Source organism: Equus caballus, chromosome 16 (genome assembly GCF_041296265.1).
Source record: "Equus caballus isolate H_3958 breed thoroughbred chromosome 16, TB-T2T, whole genome shotgun sequence".
Classification (NCBI taxonomy): Eukaryota; Metazoa; Chordata; class Mammalia; order Perissodactyla; family Equidae; genus Equus; species Equus caballus.
In genome coordinates, this window is record NC_091699.1 from 27,518,510 (window position 1) to 27,538,331 (window position 19,822).

The window sequence follows — 19,822 nt, forward strand, 5'->3', positions numbered from 1 at the left end:
GACTATTTTAATTGCCCCTCAGAATATAACTTATCAAGAAATACTTGTTAAAATAAATATAATTATTAGGGTGAATTTTACAACTTTTTTTGTAGGAAAGTTTTTAATAAAAATAAATATATTATTGGATTTTAAAAGCTGTTTTTTATCTATCTTTGTTTCTTTTCTTTTTTAAACAGTTTAAAAACCTCCAAGTATTCATATGTTATACTTTTTCTTGTACTGAGATCGAGTCATATTTAAAATAGTTGAAATTCTAAAATCAGTGATTTGAGAGCCACACAATTTGAGTATATCTGATCATAAGAATTGTGTAATTTATATTTCCCAGAGGCTTTATATACTCAATAAACTTCTAACATATTGGGTTCTTATAAATATTTACAGTGTAGGCTTTTATTTAAATTCGTGTCCCTTTTTAATTTGTCAATATTAGCTTATTTGTTTTTTACTGTCTGCTGGGTGCCCATCTTTTGAGAAACACTCGACTAATTTTAATTCAGTGAAATGGATTTTTATCAGAAACCATCCTGGCCCTGGGATGGGCTAGTGTCTGGTTGTTCAGAGCCTGCAGTAGACTATCCTCACTCACCTGTCAGCCAGGAGAGCTACTATGGACCGACCATTCACCTTTAAACATTCTCCCTTTAAGTTTAGGATGGGAATTCATCAACTAAACAAAGTGAGAGGACATTTTTAATTAGCAGGGTCCCATTTTATATGTGTGATGTTAGAATGTTAAATATTAACTGTTTCTTTTCCTACCTGTGTCATTATGTCATCATTAAGTTTCAAAAGTTAAGTGGAATGGGAACCTTTTCTCATTTTCATTTAATATCTGCATAACACCCAAAACAGTGGTTGGAGATGAGCAGCTCTTCTGATTTGGAAGGCAAAGCCAGCTCTTAGTATCCTCATAGGGATGTCATGAGGTATTTCCATGACTTAAGATTAGAGACAGTCAGCTGACATTTAGAAATGAGTGTTCCCATTTGGAAATATTTCCAAAAGCAAGTTGTAAATAGATCTCCAAATCATTGCTAGCTTTCAGCACTATGCCGAGCAGCGTACGCACTCCCCAGATCATTCAGCCCCACCTACACTGTGGACCCCTGCTTTTGCTGCAGACTTAGCTCATCTGATTAATCTAGCAAAAAGGATACAGACTGGCCCAGTGGACAGCAGTTAAGTTCCCACAGTCTGCTTCGGTGGCCTGGGATTCTCGGGTTCGGATCCTGGGCAGGGATCTACACACTGCTCATCAAACCATGCTGTGGCAGCATCCCATATACAAAATAGAGGTGGATTGGCATGGATGTTAGTTCAGGGACAATGTTCCTCAAGCAAAAAGAAAAAGATTGGCAACAGATTTTAGCTCAGGGCCAGTCTTCCTCACCAAAAAAAAAAAAAGTTACATTTTGTCATGCCTGAATTTTGACTATTTCTCAGAATCAAAGTTCAGTCCTAGTAACTTTCTATTTAAGTGAGACCAGATGATTTTTTTTTTCAGAAAATTTACATTGGCTTACATTTTCTCTTAAGAGTAAAATTTTAATCCTGATTGTACTTTAATTATTTTATTCTGCACTGTTCAGTTCTGTCTGTTGTTTTAATGGAAGTTTTTTCTTGCCATATTCCCCTTCTGTTTTTTATTTGTAATAGTAATTATATAGCCAGTAGGGTATATCTCAGAGTCTCCTAAAAGTGCACCAAAACTATGTTAAAAAGCAACTCCCACCTCTCAACGAAGTTGGTTATAAGGGTCAAATGTCTCTATGCACATCATCCTTTTAGAGCTTCTTACTCTCAACACAGCATAGAAGACTTGTTTGGCACCTGTTTGCCTTGCCCTCCTGGCATCTTAAGCTCCTCCAGTTGGTTTTGTCTGTGATCTGCCAGTGAAAATTCTGTCTTAACTACTTGAATCAAGGTGGGCTGGTTCACTGCAGCATCTGTGTTATGCATCCTACCTCTCTGCGTCCTCCAATAAAACCTGCATTTTGCACATGTAACTTCTTTATAGGATCCCCATGGAGGATAAAAAAACAAGACCAAAACAACAGCAGAAACAACGGCAACAACCGGACGTTTACTGAACACTCACGATTTGTCATGCATGCCTGTAAATACTTCACATGTATTTTCTTATTTAATCCACACACCAAACCTATTGGCTAGGTACTGTTATTATTTTGTTTTTCAAACAAGATAACTGAGGCAAAGAGAGGAGAGTAACTTGCCCAAGTTACATAGCTATAGGTAACAGAACCAGGGAGGGATCCTAGTCATGGTTTTTTGTTATTGTTGGTTGTTTTTTAGTTTTTTGCCAATAACTCTTGTTTTTTACAACTCCCCTAGACTGTCTTTTGTTAAGTGAAACCTGTAAAGGAGATTCAGTATTTTAAGGAAGAGAAAGGATCTTAAACACCAGTGGTCCCCAACTCTTTTGAATTCGTGAGTTCATTTTAACTGTCAAAATTTTACCATCACTCATATAATTGAGAAGCTCCATAGAGAAGACAGCCCTGTGTAGAGGTTTAAGTCTGTTCCACATTGTCTGGATTCAAATCCCTCTAACTTTACTTATTTCTTAGAACTTAATTGTCTTAGATGCCTTATCTGTGTAAAACAGGAGAATAATAGTACTTTCCTCATAAACTTTTTGAGGATTAAATAAGTTAGTATGTATAAGTTGCTAAGATCAGTATCTGGCTCACAATAAGTACCCAACTTAGCCTCTTTTATTGCTTTATATTTTTAGATACATGTATACACGATACCAAAAATTCACAATGAATTCAGTAACACTTTTTAATGAATACGTATTTTTGTTAATCCCAGTATAGCTCACACGTTTTAAATAGCAGGACCTGTATATATATCTATATATATATAGATATATAGTAATATATAATTTGTTCAGTTTCTCCATCAAGTACAGCATGAGTATGGATTCTCTAATCTTATGGGAATTCCACAATCCCACAAGAATTCATAAACCCCAGGTTGGCAACCAGGGCGATCTTATGCAACCCTCCCATTTTTCATATAAGAGGAGAAGTTGAGACCAGAGAGTTTAAGTGAATCTCCCAATGCACATACCTAGACTGGGACAAAGTCAAGTCTAAACCTCAATTCCCATGACTCCAACACAGAAATCCTTCTTTGTTCCAAAGACGCCCCAAAAAGCTTATTTCAGGTTGTTTTTATAATCAGAGAGAGAGCTTGATCAAACACTGTTGTGTCCTGAAACAGTACTTTATTCTTTCTGAATTTCTGTTGTCCACGTTATCTGCTGTTTCTCCTTGCTAAGCAATAGCGAAGCTTCCCTTCGTATCTTCATATGTCAGAAGCCGAAAGGAAGTTTGGAGAGGCGACAGAACAGGTTCCATGTTCTGTCTACCTGCCACCATTACAAGTTGTCTGGCTTTCTAGGGGTGATGATCAAATCCTTATTGCTAAGACTGATCTCATTACCTTCTTACATTTCCTCTGGTGAACAAATGGGGCAAAAACAGATTCTCTAACTAGAATTTGAAAATCTTTCTCTAAAGAGAAATGATAAAATTTCTTATTTTTCTTAGAGCCCAAATATAAGTATCTTTGAGCTACAGAAATGAAATATAGCTATGCAGTTGCTTGATCTACAAACAATGTGGTACACTAAATACTCTGATTTAACACATTCAGATCGGAAGCTGGAAAAGTCCTTCACTGCGTACCAGCTGAAGGTCAACTAATTGAATTCATAAAATAAAGGGATGAAAGAAATAAACATGCTCAGAAATTTCCCAGAAGCTATGTTGTTGAAATAAAATGTGGTATAAAACAAATATGAGCAGTTTCAGTAATTCCCAGAGCCTTATACAACATATGGTCTCAAAAAGGCAGAAAAAGGATCTAGAAGCAGATATTAGCGTCCCACAGGGTAACTAAAATAGATACACTGCTTTCACTTATCACAGAATATTAACTGCTGAAATGCAGTTGACAGAAAAGAAGATCTTTATATCACCTCAGTTAGTATGATGGAAAACGACTCAAGCGGGGTAAATCAGCAGGATGACTTGTTTAATATGAATTTATGTGGAAAATAAAAGGACGGTATTGTTAGGGAGAATAAATGGGAGATGTAGTGGTGAGTTAGAAGTCGAAGGAATAAAGTTCAGTATCCCTCCAGTTGAAAGAGGATCAATGAACATTTATGCCAAATAGATTAAAATTCCTAGGTAAGTTTATTCTTGACTTTGATCAAGGCAGAATCTAATGCTCTTATACTACAGATCTGCATATTTGCTTCTTGGAAAGAAAAGCTTCATGTTGCCTGAAGAATACTCACATGATTGCTGTTTTTTCTTTTCACAAGGAAACCTGTCTCTTTTATTAGCAGTACCTTTGTGCAGAAATGTTTGAAAGAGGGAGCAGGTGATTGCTTTGCATTTCTTTGTACTGTTTCAGGTAAATATATTTGAAGCCAAAAAACACAAAAAATGAAAGAGCCAGTGCTATTGTATTATATTATATTATATTATAACTTCTATTGTAAGCTGTTTCTTATTTGACGAATGTAAAAGGAAAGAAATTAATTGAAGTAGTAAATATAGACTTTACTACATTTTAAGGACAACTTAGAATCATCAGACTTGGATTATATTAAATGTTTGAGTTGAGTTAAAAGGCCTATGCCCTTTTACCAATTGAGGATTATGGCATGAGCTTAGAAATCTTTCTGCACGATCAGTGCTCAGTTACAGATTTGAAGTTTAATTGGGGTGAGTTATTTTTTCTTTAACTCCATCTGCCTCATTGGACTCCTTTTCTACAATTTTGAAAATCACAGTGAAGGCAATATTCATTCAACGTTTTTATGTCAGAGCCAGATTCAGATTAGAACAGTGGTCTCCTTAAGAATGAATAGAAGGGTCATTAATCCGTCAGCCAGATACACAACTGTGACAGCTGCATAGTACTGAAATAAAATATTGCAGATTTCGTGGTGAAAATGCTGCCTTAGATATACTGCACATCAGGATGCTTTTCATTCGTTCTTACATATCTACCTTTATTGACCAAGACAAGACACATCTATTAGTTAAGTATGGTATGTTGGTAAAAAGATAGCTGGGATGTTGAAAAATAAGGGGGTAAGGAGAACCCGCTTACGTAGCAAGAACAAAGCTACTTCTACAAAGTTCTACAAAGCTATTAGAAACTGATATTAGATCCAAAGTTCTTTATAAAATTTAGAGACTCTCACTTGATATAAACAGCCATTGTTTTGAGCGGCTCATAAGGACAGAATATGCATAGAATAAGAGCAATATATTATTTTCTTGCTAACTTTTACCTCTTACTGTTTGTTATCCCTGGGTAGTAGAAGTTGTGAAAGAGTCACTGAATTGGGGACATTCAGATACTTCTTAAGTCTGAATCTTTCAGTGACCAGAAGTTATTCCTTGCACTGACTAGGATATTCTGTAAAGAGAGAGCAATTAAGAGAGAGGGATCAAGTATAAAGTAACAGCATTATGGAGGATATGATAAATAAGCCAATTAAATGTTTACAATCAAAGATCAGAAACGTAGGGGCTGGCCCCGTGGCCGAGTGGTTAAGTTCGCGCGCTCCGCTGCAGGCGGCCCAGTATTTCGTTGGTTCAAATCCTGGGCGCAGACATGGCACTGCTCATCAGACCACGCTGAGGCTGCGTCCCACATGCCACAACTAGAAGGACCCACACCGAAGAATATACAACTATGTACCGGGGGGCTTTGGGGAGAAAAAGGAAAAAAATTAAATCTTAAAAAAAAAAAGAGAGAGATCAGAAATGTAGACGATTTCTACAAACAACAAACATCAAATGAACAAAATTTTAACTGAAACCTGCATTTGAGCAGTAACCTTGTATTTCTTTGTGTATATTTCTCTCTGACATCAGCAGGATTTTTTTTTAGCTAGATTATTAAAATTACAGAAAAGACTATAGAAATTATTTCTCAGGGTTTAAAAGACATTTCTACAGAGTAATAGAGTAGTCGCTGCTTCCCTGGACATGTCTGCATAGCCAAGTAGACAAGGACTAGAAAGATAATGGAGACAGAGAAGAAATGTATGTGGAAACATGTATATTTGTTATTTAGTGTAACAAGCAAGGAAACGTGAGGTAGTGCAAATGCTCTTTTTCTGACTCTGTCCTATCACTTTTCTCAAAGCCTGCAAACTCTTATCTATATTTGATGTGAACCTGAGGCTGCTGTGAAATCGCCAGAGCATATCCTTCAGTACCTAAAGAAATTGGCATTTATAGAGCCATACAGATTCGAAGGATAGGAATTGCTTTTGATGATTGATTTCTTAAGGCACCGCTTTTTGTTATCATGTTTATTTCAGATATTCAGGCATAATTGCATATCCTGGCATAATGAGATATTTAAATAGCCATATTTAAAAAATCAAGTGGCTTTGTACTATTTTAATGGTATAATTTATATTAAAGCCACCACTTTTTTTTTTAATCTATCATCCAAAAATGTTAGACAGATCAGAAAGGGTAAAGACCATTTTAGAATAAGTTTTATGAGGTATTTAACTCTATTTTGGTGGATGGTTTGATGTACTGCTAATGGTAAGTAGTTGTACTTTTCGTGTGTGTGTGTGTGAGAGACGGAGAAAAGCATTAATTTCTCCAGCTTCCTGGGAACTCATTAATTGTCCCTAGTAAGAAGGTCCTTGTGATTTGGCAGGGTGACTTCATCTTCTGCTAATAACCTCATTTCTATTTACCAGTGAAAATGGACGTTTTATTTTGCTTTAAAAAAAAATCACCCATGTGGCAAGAAGAGAAATATCAAATCCCCTTGACATTCCTTAAGAAAGGAGTTTTAATTTTTATAAAAGAAAATGAGACCTAATGAGGAATGGACGGAATTATTGTGATGCTGCTCCTTTATTCACTAGCCCTTAATTATTCTATTTATTTTATCGCACATTTTCCCCATCTATAGAGTTCTTTTGTATCACTTTCAACCCTATGAAGCCCCTCACTGGAATTAGCTTCTGAGAGTTGATGTGGGAATTACAACCCAAAAGCACCACCTTTGGATTCATTAAAGGATGGGCTTCCTGTAGTTAGCTTGTACTAAAGAAAATTTCCATTTTGCAAGGGCAGTGTAAATTTTGCATATCATTTGAATAGCAAGGCAGGTCAATCAAATTATAATTGGCTCCAATTAGCACTCCCATGAGCTGTAAGATTCTTTACTTTCTCCTGGACTGCACTTAAAAAGAAAATGTTATTTACTGTCACTGAAGTCATAAAAATGTCCATTCAGTTTAAGTGATGAGGAAAGTGCAAACCTGGCAAGAGGGATTTGCCATCTATTTAAGAGCTGCACACCAAAATGCACGTTGTACCAAGCGTGGCAGTGTGCAAAATGTGCTCTTACAAAGCACTTTCTTTTAGCTGCACAAGCAGGTCTTGGCAGTGAAATTTCTAGTCACTGCAGTGTTTGGGTTTTGAGCTAATCTTAAAATTGCTTTCAAGGTCTCTGATATCTTTGAAAAGTATGTTTTTATAGTAAAAATAAGGAAGCAGAGAAGAAGAGCATTATATTCTCTTCCTGAGTCTCATCACTATCCAGCAAGTCCACACACAAGCTGGGGGTTGCAGTAACTACAAGTTGGGTCTGTGGCATGCGGGAATTGTCATGTCTTTGTAAAGCATCGCAGTAACTCTGTCCAGTCCTTGTTAGGTCTCATTTTCCTTTATGAAAATTTAAACTACTCTCGTTAGCAGTCTCATGCTTCTTTAGTACCCTTGCCAAAGGAATTATGTCAGTACGTGCCTTGCCTTGTTTTTGCTAGTCCTCCCCCTCAGTTACCCCAAATCATTGCTGGACACTGGGTTTTGAGTGTCATTGAATTTGGCTGCCACTTGCACTTCCTCGTCTTGAGATCCCCTTGGAGCAAGGGGATGATGGTGGGGCTCAGTCCCACCAAAACAACTTCAACTAAGGATGGGAGAGAGGAGGTTCGTTGGAAAAAAAATGTTTTTAATGAGGAAAAGGAAGAGTGCATGTACACAAGCAAAAACATAAACTAGCCTTTAGAGGGTTCTCCACGTTTCTGCCCCCACAAATATGGAGGAATGAGCTTTGCTTCAGCACCACATCACTTTTAGGAGCCATGGCACCAGGAAAGAGATAAGGGCACTTGAGAGGAAAGGAGCTTCCCTGGCAGAAGCATTAAAAATGAAGGCAAGGAATGGCAGGTCCTTGTTGAGTCAGAATATGATGGAAGATGCAGGTACCCACTGAAAATACTCCGGTTCCTAAAAGAAAATGGTAGAACCAAAAATGGTGGTCACAGGGCATATCGGAAAACTGTATTATCTCTTGGAAGCTTTTATTAGACAATGGAAATGGCTCATATGTGCTCCCTAAAGGCAGCGACTAAAGCAAGAGAGAGAAACAAGGAAATGTAGAGTGCAGAAGGCTTGGGGACTAGCCTAAGCTTTGTGACACTTCATGTGGGGTTAAGACAACATGACAGCCCTGTAAAGAAGAGATGAGTAGGAGTAGAAGTAAAGTAAGACAGGCAAGGGATGAGGCTGGCCCGGTGGCACAGCAGTTAAGTGCGCATGTTACACTTTGGCGGCCCGGGGGTTTGCTGGTTCAGATACTGGGTGCGGACATGGCACCGCTTGGTGGGTCATGCTGTGGTAGGCATCCCATATATAAAGTAAAGGAAGATGGGCATGGTTGTTAGCTCAGGGCCAGTCTTCCTCAGCAAAAAAGAGGGAGATTGGCAGCAGTTAGCTTAGGGCTAATCTTCCTCAAAAGAAAAAAAAAAAGGCAAGGGACTGCCAACCTCATTACTTGATCTACAGATAATACTGACTTAGAACAAGGCTCAGCAAACTTTTTCTTAAAAGATCAGATAAATGTTTTAGGCTTTCCTGGCCATTTAGTCTCTCTTGCAGCTACTCAGCTCTGCTCGGGTAGCGTGAAAGCAGCCACAGATAATAGCAATTGAATGAGTGTGAGTATGTTCCCAAATATTTAGTTTATAAAGCAGGCAGCAGGCTGGGCTTGACCCTCTGGTATACTTGGCTGACCTCTGGCCTAGAATCAGTCCTCAAGTATGAAAAGAGGAAGGAAATGTCATTTCCAGTTTTTTTTCCTCCCTGGTAATTGTTCTCCTTGTCTCAGGACCCTCAAATGTCAGATTTGTTAGTACTCTAAATCAAAATGGATTACGTAGACATTTATAGGCTAAACAAGGAAACCTAGTATATATACAGTCATGTGGTACTTAACGACTGGGAGAAGTTCTGAGAAATGCATCATTAGGCAATTTCATCGTTGTGCCAACATTGAAGAGTGTACTCATGCAAATCTAGATGGTCGAGCCTGCTGCACACCTAGGCTGTATGGTACTAATCTTCTGGGACCGCCCATCATTGACCAAAACATCCTTATGCAGCACATAACTGTCGTAATGCTGCCCCAAAGCAGCAACTTACAAACAGCTTTTAAAAGACAACACACTGAAATGTTAGAAGTGTCCATAGATGCCTTCTACTTTGCAGTACAGACTTCTCAATCCTAACCATTGATCATTGGTTCTTTGAAACCTTAAATTCTTTTCAACTTTCTACAATGTTTTAGATTTTTAAATATGTCCTGTGTCCCAGACCCTCTACCAATGTGGTATCATCTGTAGTCTCCATAGCAAAAATCTCTTCCCAATTGTGTGAATCAGTCATAAAAATCTGCAGTAACATCAAGCAAGCTCTCACACCCTTGTAAATATACCTTATTTTAAAGTAGGTCAAACTTCCCAGTTGGCAGCACAGAAAATGGCCAAAGTTACTTTTACAATTTGCCCAACTGCAATTTTGTTTGACAGAATTTCTTCTAGAAAATGCCTATATGGAGGATTAAATCTCCCTCATAATAGAATTTTATAATGGAACTGGAAATAAACCCTTAAATGTCAGTAGTGTGTGTATTAATGTATCTCCAGGTAAACACCAGAGTGACATATTTCATGTTAAATTGACTGACCTTATGCTTAAGTGACCCGGGCAGGAATGTGGATGGAAGAGTGATGTCATTCTACACATAAGTACTTTTTAGAAAGCAGAATTTCAGTACTTCATTTTCTTAATTTATGGCTTTGATTGGTAAAACCTCTTTACTCTCTAATAAAAAATATTTCACATCTCTAATATTCACATAGCATTGTTCGTAGAAAGCCCTGTGGCCAAGTAGTTTTGGTATAATGTGTTTGTGATTTACACAAGAGGTTGTGAAAGGTTTCGTAAAGTCTAGCTTGTTTGAGTATATAAAATTATCATTTTTATTATAGCTTTGTATTTATCATCATACATAAAATGATGTTGAAAAAAATCTCCAAAGAATGCTGATTTGATATATATTTTACATTGCAGAATACAATTAACATTTATTGCAAATGCAGATTTTTATGATAAGTAAATTCTGATAGTATTACAGCAGGTATTTTGTGCTTTATTCAGAATGCAGTAAATCACATAATTCTTTAATGTTTTCAATCAGAATGATGCGTAATATTTTAACACAGTCATGCAGGCAATAAATGAAATAGTACAGATCTTCTCTCTGAGACATAAAAATTATGACTCATTCCATTTCAATGAGAAGGTCTGTAAAGAAAAGTAGGTAGGTGCTACAAATTTCTGTGTACCTCTCATGACAGTGTACAGCATGTTAAATACAGGTTCTTTCCATAAGTCTTTAAGAGACTGAATGTTTGTACAAAACAATCAATCACTAATTCATCTGCTTTCCAGTTGTACTTTGCTGTCTCTTTTGGAATACCCCCGCCCCTGTTCTATTGACCTCATAATCCTATTATATAAAATCCGATTCTTTCTTAAGCTTTCTCCACTTTCTTGTCTCTGGTCATTTCTTTTTCTGTGGAAATCTTATCTACAGCACTTAGCTCTGCACCTGGCATAGTCAACACCTGATTGTTAGCTGTTACCATCATTTATATTAGTTTCTTATTGCTGCTGTGACAAATTACCAAAAACTAAGTGGCTTAAAACAGCACAAATTTATTATCTCACAGTTCTGTAGGTCAGAAGTCCAACACAGGTCTCACTGGGCTAAAATCAAGGTGCCAGTTGTGGGCAGGGCTGCGTTCCTTCTGAAGGCTCTGGGACAGAATCCATTCTTTTGCTTTTATGGCTTCTAGATGCTTCCCTCATACCTTGGCTGTTGGCCTCTAGCCAGCAATCACATCACTCAGATCTCTGTTTTCATAGTTACATCTTCTGTGACCCTCCTGTCTCCCCTTTTTGCTTGTAAGGACCCTTGTGATGACATTTTACCCTCCCATGGCAAGATCCTTAATTTAATCACACCTGCAAAGTCCCTTTGCCATGTATATTATTTCCCTATTGCTGCTGTAAAAAATTACCATAAATTTAGTGGCTTTAAACACACAAATTTATTCTTTTGTAGTTCTGGAGGTCCAAAGTCCAAAATCAATTTCACTTGGCTAAAAATCAAGATGGTGGCAGGCCTGCGTTCATTCTGGAAGCTCAAAGGGGGAGAATCTGTTTCCTTGCCTTTTCCAGATTCTAGAAGCCACCCGCATCCCTCCACTCATGGCTTCTTCCTCCATCTTCAAACCAAGAGCATAGCATCTTGGCATATCTTTTTCTGACTATGGCCTCTGCTTCTGTCATCACATTTTCTTTCTTCTGGCTCTGACCCTCCTACTTCCCTCTTATAAGGACCCTTGTGATTACATTAGGCCCACCCAGATAATCCAGGATCATCTTCTCAACTCAACATCATTAATTTAATCACATCTGGAAAGTCCGTCTGGTCATGACAGGTAAGTATTCACAGATTTCAAGGATTAGGGTATAGACTTCATTTGGGGGCCATTATTCTGCCTATCATGCTATTATTAAGCCCAAACTCTCTCTTAAGCTTATATTTAAATTTCTTTTTTTTCATTTATCTGTTTATTTTCAGATGTACATCATAATATATTTCAAATTTTGTGTAGATTACATCATGTTCACCACCAGAAAACTAATTAAAATTCTCTATTTATAGATTACCTGCCTAAGTCACAAAATCTATTTCAGTACAACCTGTTCCATGCCCAGAGTGGTTCTTCTTCCTGCTTTTCCTGTTTCTTCTGGGTTTCCCAGCTCAAAACCTTAGAGTTCATTTTTTTGTGTTGTTAGTCAAAGATCTTCATTCTGATTTTCTGAGGATGCATTTAGGAGAAGCAGTGGAGGAAGACCATTGTATGATTCTAGTTACATCGTATTTGGATAGTTATGTAACCAAACTCAATGGGTTCATCTCTCGGTGATTGGGGAACCAGAAAACACAACCAGGGCAGAAATAGGTAAAGAAAAGGTTTATTGCTTCACATGCAATGGAGAACACTGGGGATAGCTCCCAATGCAGTGTCTCCGAGAGCTTGGTGCCAGTGGAAACTGTAGACAAGAGAGCAGAAGATAACAGGTTTGTTTTTAACAACTGTTTCATTTTGGGTGCATGCATAGCAGGCAAACATGCTATTACGTACATTGCATCATCTGAAAATGGCTGCTTGCACCCTCCCAGAGGAGGAGAATTTAAGATACTAATGACTTTAAGGTAACTTTAAGGTGCTTGGAGCTGGAAGGTTTTTCAGGGTTCTTGCTGCAAACATGTAAGTTTCTCTGCAAGATAGCAACATCGGCAAAATGGAGACATCAATTTCTGCAAAATAGAAGGCATAATTTCTTGTCTGGAACGCCTTTGACAGACCATGTTAGTTGTTGATCAGATCCTCAGTAACCTTTCATTTACTTGGTTCCCTGGTCACAGGCCATATTATTATGCTTTTAATTTAAAATATTACTATACACTGTACTGTGAAGATGTGAAGAGAAAGAGAGCGTTTATGGAAACTCTATAAACTGTCTTTCTATACTAAGATATAATATACAGGATGTGTATTTTCTGTGTAATTTTGTGAGGAACACATATGCAATTTTGCCTTGGGTGACTGTTTAAGAAGGTTAGCGCTTTGTAATTCAAGGGGTATCAGTATACTAGTCTAAGATAGACTTCTAAATCTGCCTGATTACACTAATTCTTAAAAGAAGAATACGCAGTCCTGACCCATAAAACAGCAGCTTCCCTCCGTTTGGTTTTGAAATTATGTATGGTGGTTTAGGAGTTCTGCTCAGTAACTTAGCCCAAGGAAATGAGGTTTCCATAAATGGTGAAATTTTTTCTTCTTTGGTTGGTTGGGGTCTCAGGATAGGCTTATGCTGTTTTGCTCTGGGACACTAACTTGTCTGGGCTTGTCTGCAAGGCAGGTACTAAGAATCAATCAGGAATCAGTTTGCATATTTGAAGATCCTAGGGGTGAGGGGAGGGGATTATCTTGATGGAAGTTGAGGAGAAGGATAGTTATCTGAAAGGAAGTCAGTGAAAAAGGACATTTCCTCCAGGTCCGAGGGAAGGGGAAGTTTTAAATACAGAGGAGAATCTGTTCCTCAATTTCAGCAACCCTATGTCAATTCAGGTCCTCGGAGAACCAGACCTCAAGATGGGATTAGAGGATCAGAATAAAAATTAAAAAATTACCGGATGAAGTGCCTGTAGGGGAGCAGAAATAGGTAGACGGAGCCTCAGACTGAGATTCAGGTCTGACATCTGTGAACAACCAGAGGGGAGGAAAACTTAGACAAGAAGAATGCCAGACTGCAGCACAGTTCTGAGAATATTGTGATGTTATGATGGGGAGTCTCTAAGCCGAAGTTGCCCATGAGAGGACTCCTGCAGGAATGGCCAACATTAATACCCCCGTGGGGTTTAGTTAGCTAGGAGCAGCCCGGGAAAGTGCAGCCACAGGGCTCATGGGCTAGCAGGTGGAGGCCATCAGTTAACCTCATTCTATGCAGTAGGTTCTCTTGAAGCGAGACCTAAGTGGGACACTTCCATGTCTACCACAGTCCACTTTTTTATTTATACATATTCACTTCATGTTCATGCTTGGGAACAGCCTTAAAATGATTTTAATTTTGACTTCCTTCCCTCACTTCTAACAGTCAGTCGTTACTGGGTTACATAGGCAAAGCCACCACAATATCTCTATAACAATGTAATAATAGTATAATACTTAAGTATTAACAATATCAATTTAGGATTAAGAGAAATACTACAAATGGAGTCTTATAACATTTTTGTGTTGAACATTTTCAATCAAAATTTCATGTGTAATATTTATCCCAAGCTGTTACATTTGTTATTGTTCGTACATTCTCCTTGCTGTGTAATGTTTTCTTACATGAATTTATTAGATTTTAGGTTTTCTGACTCTGAATCTGAGTTCTTTCCATCAGCCATTCTCATTTTAGTGTGAAGTGGTTTGGTAAGATAGACTTCTTATTCTTAATGCCTCACTAAGATCTATTATATTGGATAGCAGTGGAAGTTTTACTCTGGCTGGATAAAAGGAGGAGGGACACTCTTATTAATCTCATGAATAGAACACTTTGGAAAGCAGGGTAAGATTGCTCTTCCCCCTTTAAAGCAAGGTGAGGTTGTGGGGGTTGGGGAACGTTGTGGGTGGGACTATTTGCTTAGAGCAGCAGGAAGACACCAAAGGACTATTGCTATAACGGCTGTCAGTTTTAACAACTGCAGAACAAATGCAGCATACCTTACCAGCATTCTTTTCCTCTGCGGGTTATTTAGTACAATTGTAAGAGAAAAACACCATTGGGGTAAGCATGAGGCCAACTGTGGAGTAGGTGTTTGAGACACCTTTTTTTCAAACAATCTGACAAACAACTTTAGATTTCACAACCTATCACATGACTAATTGGAATTTCATGAAACGCTCTACTGATAAGATAACATGATGTAAAGGTGAGTTCAAGGTTAAAAATCAGTGTTTCTGAACATCTGTACAATGTGCTGTGAATCAAGCATTCACATTTACGTTGAAGGTAGAAGGGAGTCTGTCATCAGGTTTCATTTCTTCCAGGGACTTACCAGCCTCTCTTCTCTACTTGCTTTTCTCACATGCCCTTCACTCCACCTGGAGTGTTTTTATCCCTGCCCTTCACAATGTTCTCCTGTCCTTTAACACCCGTTCTGCCATCATGAAAGAATGTCACCTCTCCTTCCTCTGAAACCCATAGCCACTCTCACCCAGCCCTTACACAGTCTCATTGTTGTTGGTGTACTCACTCACTGTCCCCCTCTACCAAAGGGAAAGACCCTTCACCAGTGGAATTGTGCCTTAAATATATTTTTGAACTTATTATTCATTAAATTTATTTTGATTACATATGTTTTCCAAATATTCTTTTGGAAAAGCATTATAGTAATGAACCAATACAGTAAGGTTAATAAAATTGTAAAAGAAAATAGGGCAATGGAAAGAAGGAATCAAATAAGCCAACCACAGTAACTGTGCTTAAATATCAACTTGGCTCTAACAAATATGGGCATCTAGAACAAAGCAGCATAACAGTATTTATTCTTCATTATCACAGAGGAGAAGAACAATAGTCTCTTTGGAGAAAGTTGGTTTACCTTGACCCTCAAGTTTAAGAAAACTCTCGTATTAGACTTTACATAGGAGATAATTAGTAAGCATAATTTTACCCTTAATTAATGAATGCTTATTGAGGTCTACTAAATATTTTTGAATATTTTGAATATTTTTGAATTTTGCTAATTGGAGGGTAGGGACAGGCAGGACAAAAATTGACATCACTTGTTTACCACGTGGTGGAGGATGATTAAGTAAGAAGATCATTACGTACAGAATGATAAGCGCTTTAATTGAAATAACTTTAAAGTTGCTCTATATAAAAGCACCTACCCAGAGGACTAGGAGTAAGGAAGACTTCTCAGAGATGGTGATTCCTGATGTTGGAACCAAGCTTTGAAAACCACCTGGAAATATTGCAGCAGAGTAGCGTTTGGTGTTGAAAGGGGAGAAAGCAAAAGAGTAGACAGAGAAAAAGGATATTGCAGCCTCCTAGAGCAGCATGTACAAAGACCTAGGGGCAAGAGAGAGTATGGGGCTTCTTAGGTGCTGAGGCTTTGAGCAGGGCCTTCTCCATGCAGGGTCTCATATTCAAGTTAAGCAATTTCACATTATTCCTGAGAATACCAAAGAATTTCAACAAGTGTTACATCAGGAATTGACATGATGAGACTGGTAATTTTGAAAGATCATAGAACAGGTAGTATGGAGATAGAAATTAAAGGGAGCAAGACGGAAGCCAGAGAGACTTGTTAGGAGGTATCTGGAGTATCGATGATGATGACAGTACTAATAATGCTCCCACAAAAATGCCAATCAGCAGTATCCTCCGTAATAACACAGAATGAATGCAGAATCATTTCACATAACTGTTTCTCTTCATGACCTGCAGCCGAAACACTCAGCAGTACCTTGTATTAAAGGTAGTTTCATATATTTTTAATATATGATGGAAAACTTTCCTTAATAATGGAACTTCTCTCCAAAATTTTTATTAGAACTGTCATATGCTTGGATCTTCAATGAATATCCATCGTTTGTTGAAGAAGATAGTCGGAGATTTGTCTCTCAAGAGACAGGCCACCTCTACATAGCCAAGGTGGAGCCATCCGATGTGGGAAATTACACATGTGTGGTGACAAGTACGGTGACGAATGCCAGAGTGCTGGGATCTCCAACTCCTTTGGTGCTACGTTCTGATGGTATGAAATGTTTCAAGGTGCAATTCTAAGTGAAATATTGTGAATACAAGCAAAAACAAAAGGGAAAAGTATATCTTGAAGAATTATTTCATTTTTTTCAGAATGAAAAATACTTAGGAGTACAATGACTAAAATGATTCCGTAAATCATAGGACACCATATGTAGTGTTTACCCAAGACCATCTTCACAATTTGCAAGGACCAGGGAAAAATGAAAATGAGGAGCCCTTTGTTCAAAAACTATTAAGAATTTCAAGATGGTGACAACAGACCATTAAAACAAGCACGAGGCCCTTCTGAGCCTGGGGCCCAGGGAGCATTCCTATGAAGTTCTCTGTCCTGACTTTTGCCAGCTTGAGATTCTTAAAGCTCTGGATATTTTTGTTATAGGCAAAAAAGTATTTCTAAAAAATAATTAAATTAAGAAAAGTGTCCATTAGATCCCCACAACTTATTCATCTTATAATTGAAAGTTTGTACCTTTTGACCAGCATCTCTGCATTTTCCCCACTCCCAGCAGTATGGTGGTTATAGTTAATAATACTGTAGCTTATACTTGAAACTTGCTAAGAGAGTGGATCTTAAGTGTTCTCACCATAAAACTTTAAAAATTTTAAAAAATATAAGTGATTATCTATGTGAGATGCTAGATGTGTTAACTTGTTTGAGGTAATTTTTTTGCAGTGTATTTGTATATTAAATCATTGCGTTATACACCATAAGAAATCACATTGTACAACCTAAATATACAGGTTTTTATTTGTCAATCATATCTCAATAAAGCTGAGAAAAAAAGAAAAAAATCTGTTTCATCAACCCCTTCATGGTAGTTTCAGGGGAGCCCATGAGCTGCAGAGGAAACAGACTTGTAAACCTGAGTAATTGCCCCACTTACACAAAACCATGTCAGATACAGGGCAATGCCATGACCACAAGTTATCTAAGCGCTTCTTTCCATCAGTTATAACTGATTTTGACCTTTCCCATTTATTAAGTTACTGTTTCTTTTCTCCAAGGAGCCATTTAATACATTTAAGATTGGTGTTGATGCTACCAGGGTACCATTAAGTAGATTCCCTCCCATAATTTTTGCTCTTTAGGATATTTCAAGCAGTCATAATATATTGCATATTTCAGTTGACTAGAAATGTCCAAATTGAATACAGAATAAAAAAGCCTCCCATTTTATATAATGTAAAAGGCATAGCGGTTTTCTTGGAACTGCTCTGTAAGCAGTCATTTACAAGTCAGGGAATCCAAAGCTCCTGAATGTTTGTTAGTGTTGCATGCTTGGCTCAAGTTAGCACTGCTTCTAAAAGTGCTTCATAGACGGCTAGTGAGTAAATCATTAGGAGAAACCCATTCAAAATGAAGCAAAAGAAAATTTTTATTTAAGAAAAATGGGACAATTCCAAAGGAAACGTTGAAACTATTAACTTTGTGGATTTACAGGTGTGATGGGTGAATATGAACCGAAAATAGAAGTTCAGTTTCCAGAAACTCTTCCAGCAGCTAAAGGTTCAACTGTGAAACTGGAATGTTTTGCCCTTGGAAAGTAAGTTTTATAACATTGACTCCGATGTGCTGAAATATTAGGTTGCTGTAAGAGAGCAAGATAGTTTTTGACAGACTCTTCTTTTCCTTATTTTCTAAAATTTTCTGTCATTTAGAAGCAAGGGAAAAATAAAATACAGGGAAAAGGCACATATATAATTTAGTTTGAAGCTTTAAAGGCAATTTGCAGAAAATGACTGTGCCTGCCTAATTTCATAAACTAAATTGGTACTATTTTTCTTTTGCTTGTTCATTTGTTGTATTATAATAGTGGGTATGTGTTAGACTCTTTTCTCTAAATCATGAATTAACTCAAGAAAATGCACAGTTTATTTTATTACAATATGACTTGGGTAAATCTTTGCATCATGTTTATGTAATTGACAGTTGGAGGTGTTGTTCTGCATTTGAAAACCTGTGCCTTTTTGCTCTGTCCTAATGAAAGCTTTATTTTGTCAATGGCTTCCAGACATCAGTATAAAATAGCTAATAACCTGACAATTTTCTTCCTAGTCCCATACCTCAGATTAATTGGAGAAGAAGTGACGGACTGCCTTTTTCCAGTAAAATTAAGTCGAGGAAATTCAATGGTGTGCTTGAAATCCCCAACTTCCAGCAGGAAGATGCAGGTTCCTATGAATGCCTTGCTGAGAATTCACGAGGAAAAAATGTCGCCAGAGGGCGTCTCACTTACTATGGTGAGCATCCACTTGAGGCAAATTGGATTTTTAGCTTTTGTTCTCTGTATAAAATGTTGTTGTTGGGGAGGTGGAAGGTTATGGCAGAATTCCAATGTCAGCTTGTTCTGTTCTAAATGTTGTTAAATGAGGATAAATATTTATCATAGGAGGAATTAAAAAGAAAGAGAATTCTGCAATGAAGTTGGAGGCATATTTTAAAATGATCCATATGATAATGAAGTATTTAACTTTTTTTTCTAAGAAGTACCTTTTACACATTTAACCATATCGAAGAGAGATCTCTTTTCAGTCCCCTCTCCTTTAGAAAATGTGTTTTTAGGGGGCCAGCCCGGTGCCATAGCAGTTAAGTTCACACACTCTGCTTCAGCGGCCCAGTGTTCCCCGGATTGGATCCTGGGCACAGACCTACGCACGGCTCATCAAGCCATGTTGTGGCAGCTGTCCCACATATAAAGTAGAGGAAGATGGGCATGGATGTTAGCTCAGGGCTAATCTTCCTCAAAAACAGAAAAGAAAGAAAACGTGGTTTATATCTTTCTTTGTTCTCTTCACTAAGCAGAAAGACATTGTCTACTGACAAGACTTGCAATTATTGCATTAGGCAAACCACGTAAAGTCAGCTTCTGTCGAATTTTTCAGTGTTATTCTATACCTTCTAATAATGTAATTGTACCATGTTGGCTGCTTTTAATTTGTAATCACATTATTTGGTGTATTGTTCAATTTGGGTAAGGAAAGGATAATAATGTTACCTTTATTTAGAGTCTATTTGTTGGAAAATTAAATTGTCTTTTTTT

At 37.6% G+C, this 19,822-nt stretch overlaps 1 protein-coding gene across 5 annotated transcripts in view; it reads left to right on the forward strand.

Annotated features, from left to right (window-relative positions):
* Nucleotides 1-19,822, forward strand: part of CNTN3 (contactin 3) — a 317,098-nt gene that overhangs the window by 205,078 nt on the left and 92,198 nt on the right. For all 5 annotated transcript variants that reach the window (XM_023620075.2, XM_023620078.2, XM_023620077.2 and 2 more), the window contains 3 exons: nt 16,567-16,770; nt 18,223-18,325; nt 18,838-19,022. In XM_023620075.2, the coding sequence (XP_023475843.1) occupies nt 16,567-16,770; nt 18,223-18,325; nt 18,838-19,022 (492 nt within the window). The remainder of the gene's footprint in view (nt 1-16,566; nt 16,771-18,222; nt 18,326-18,837; nt 19,023-19,822) is intronic.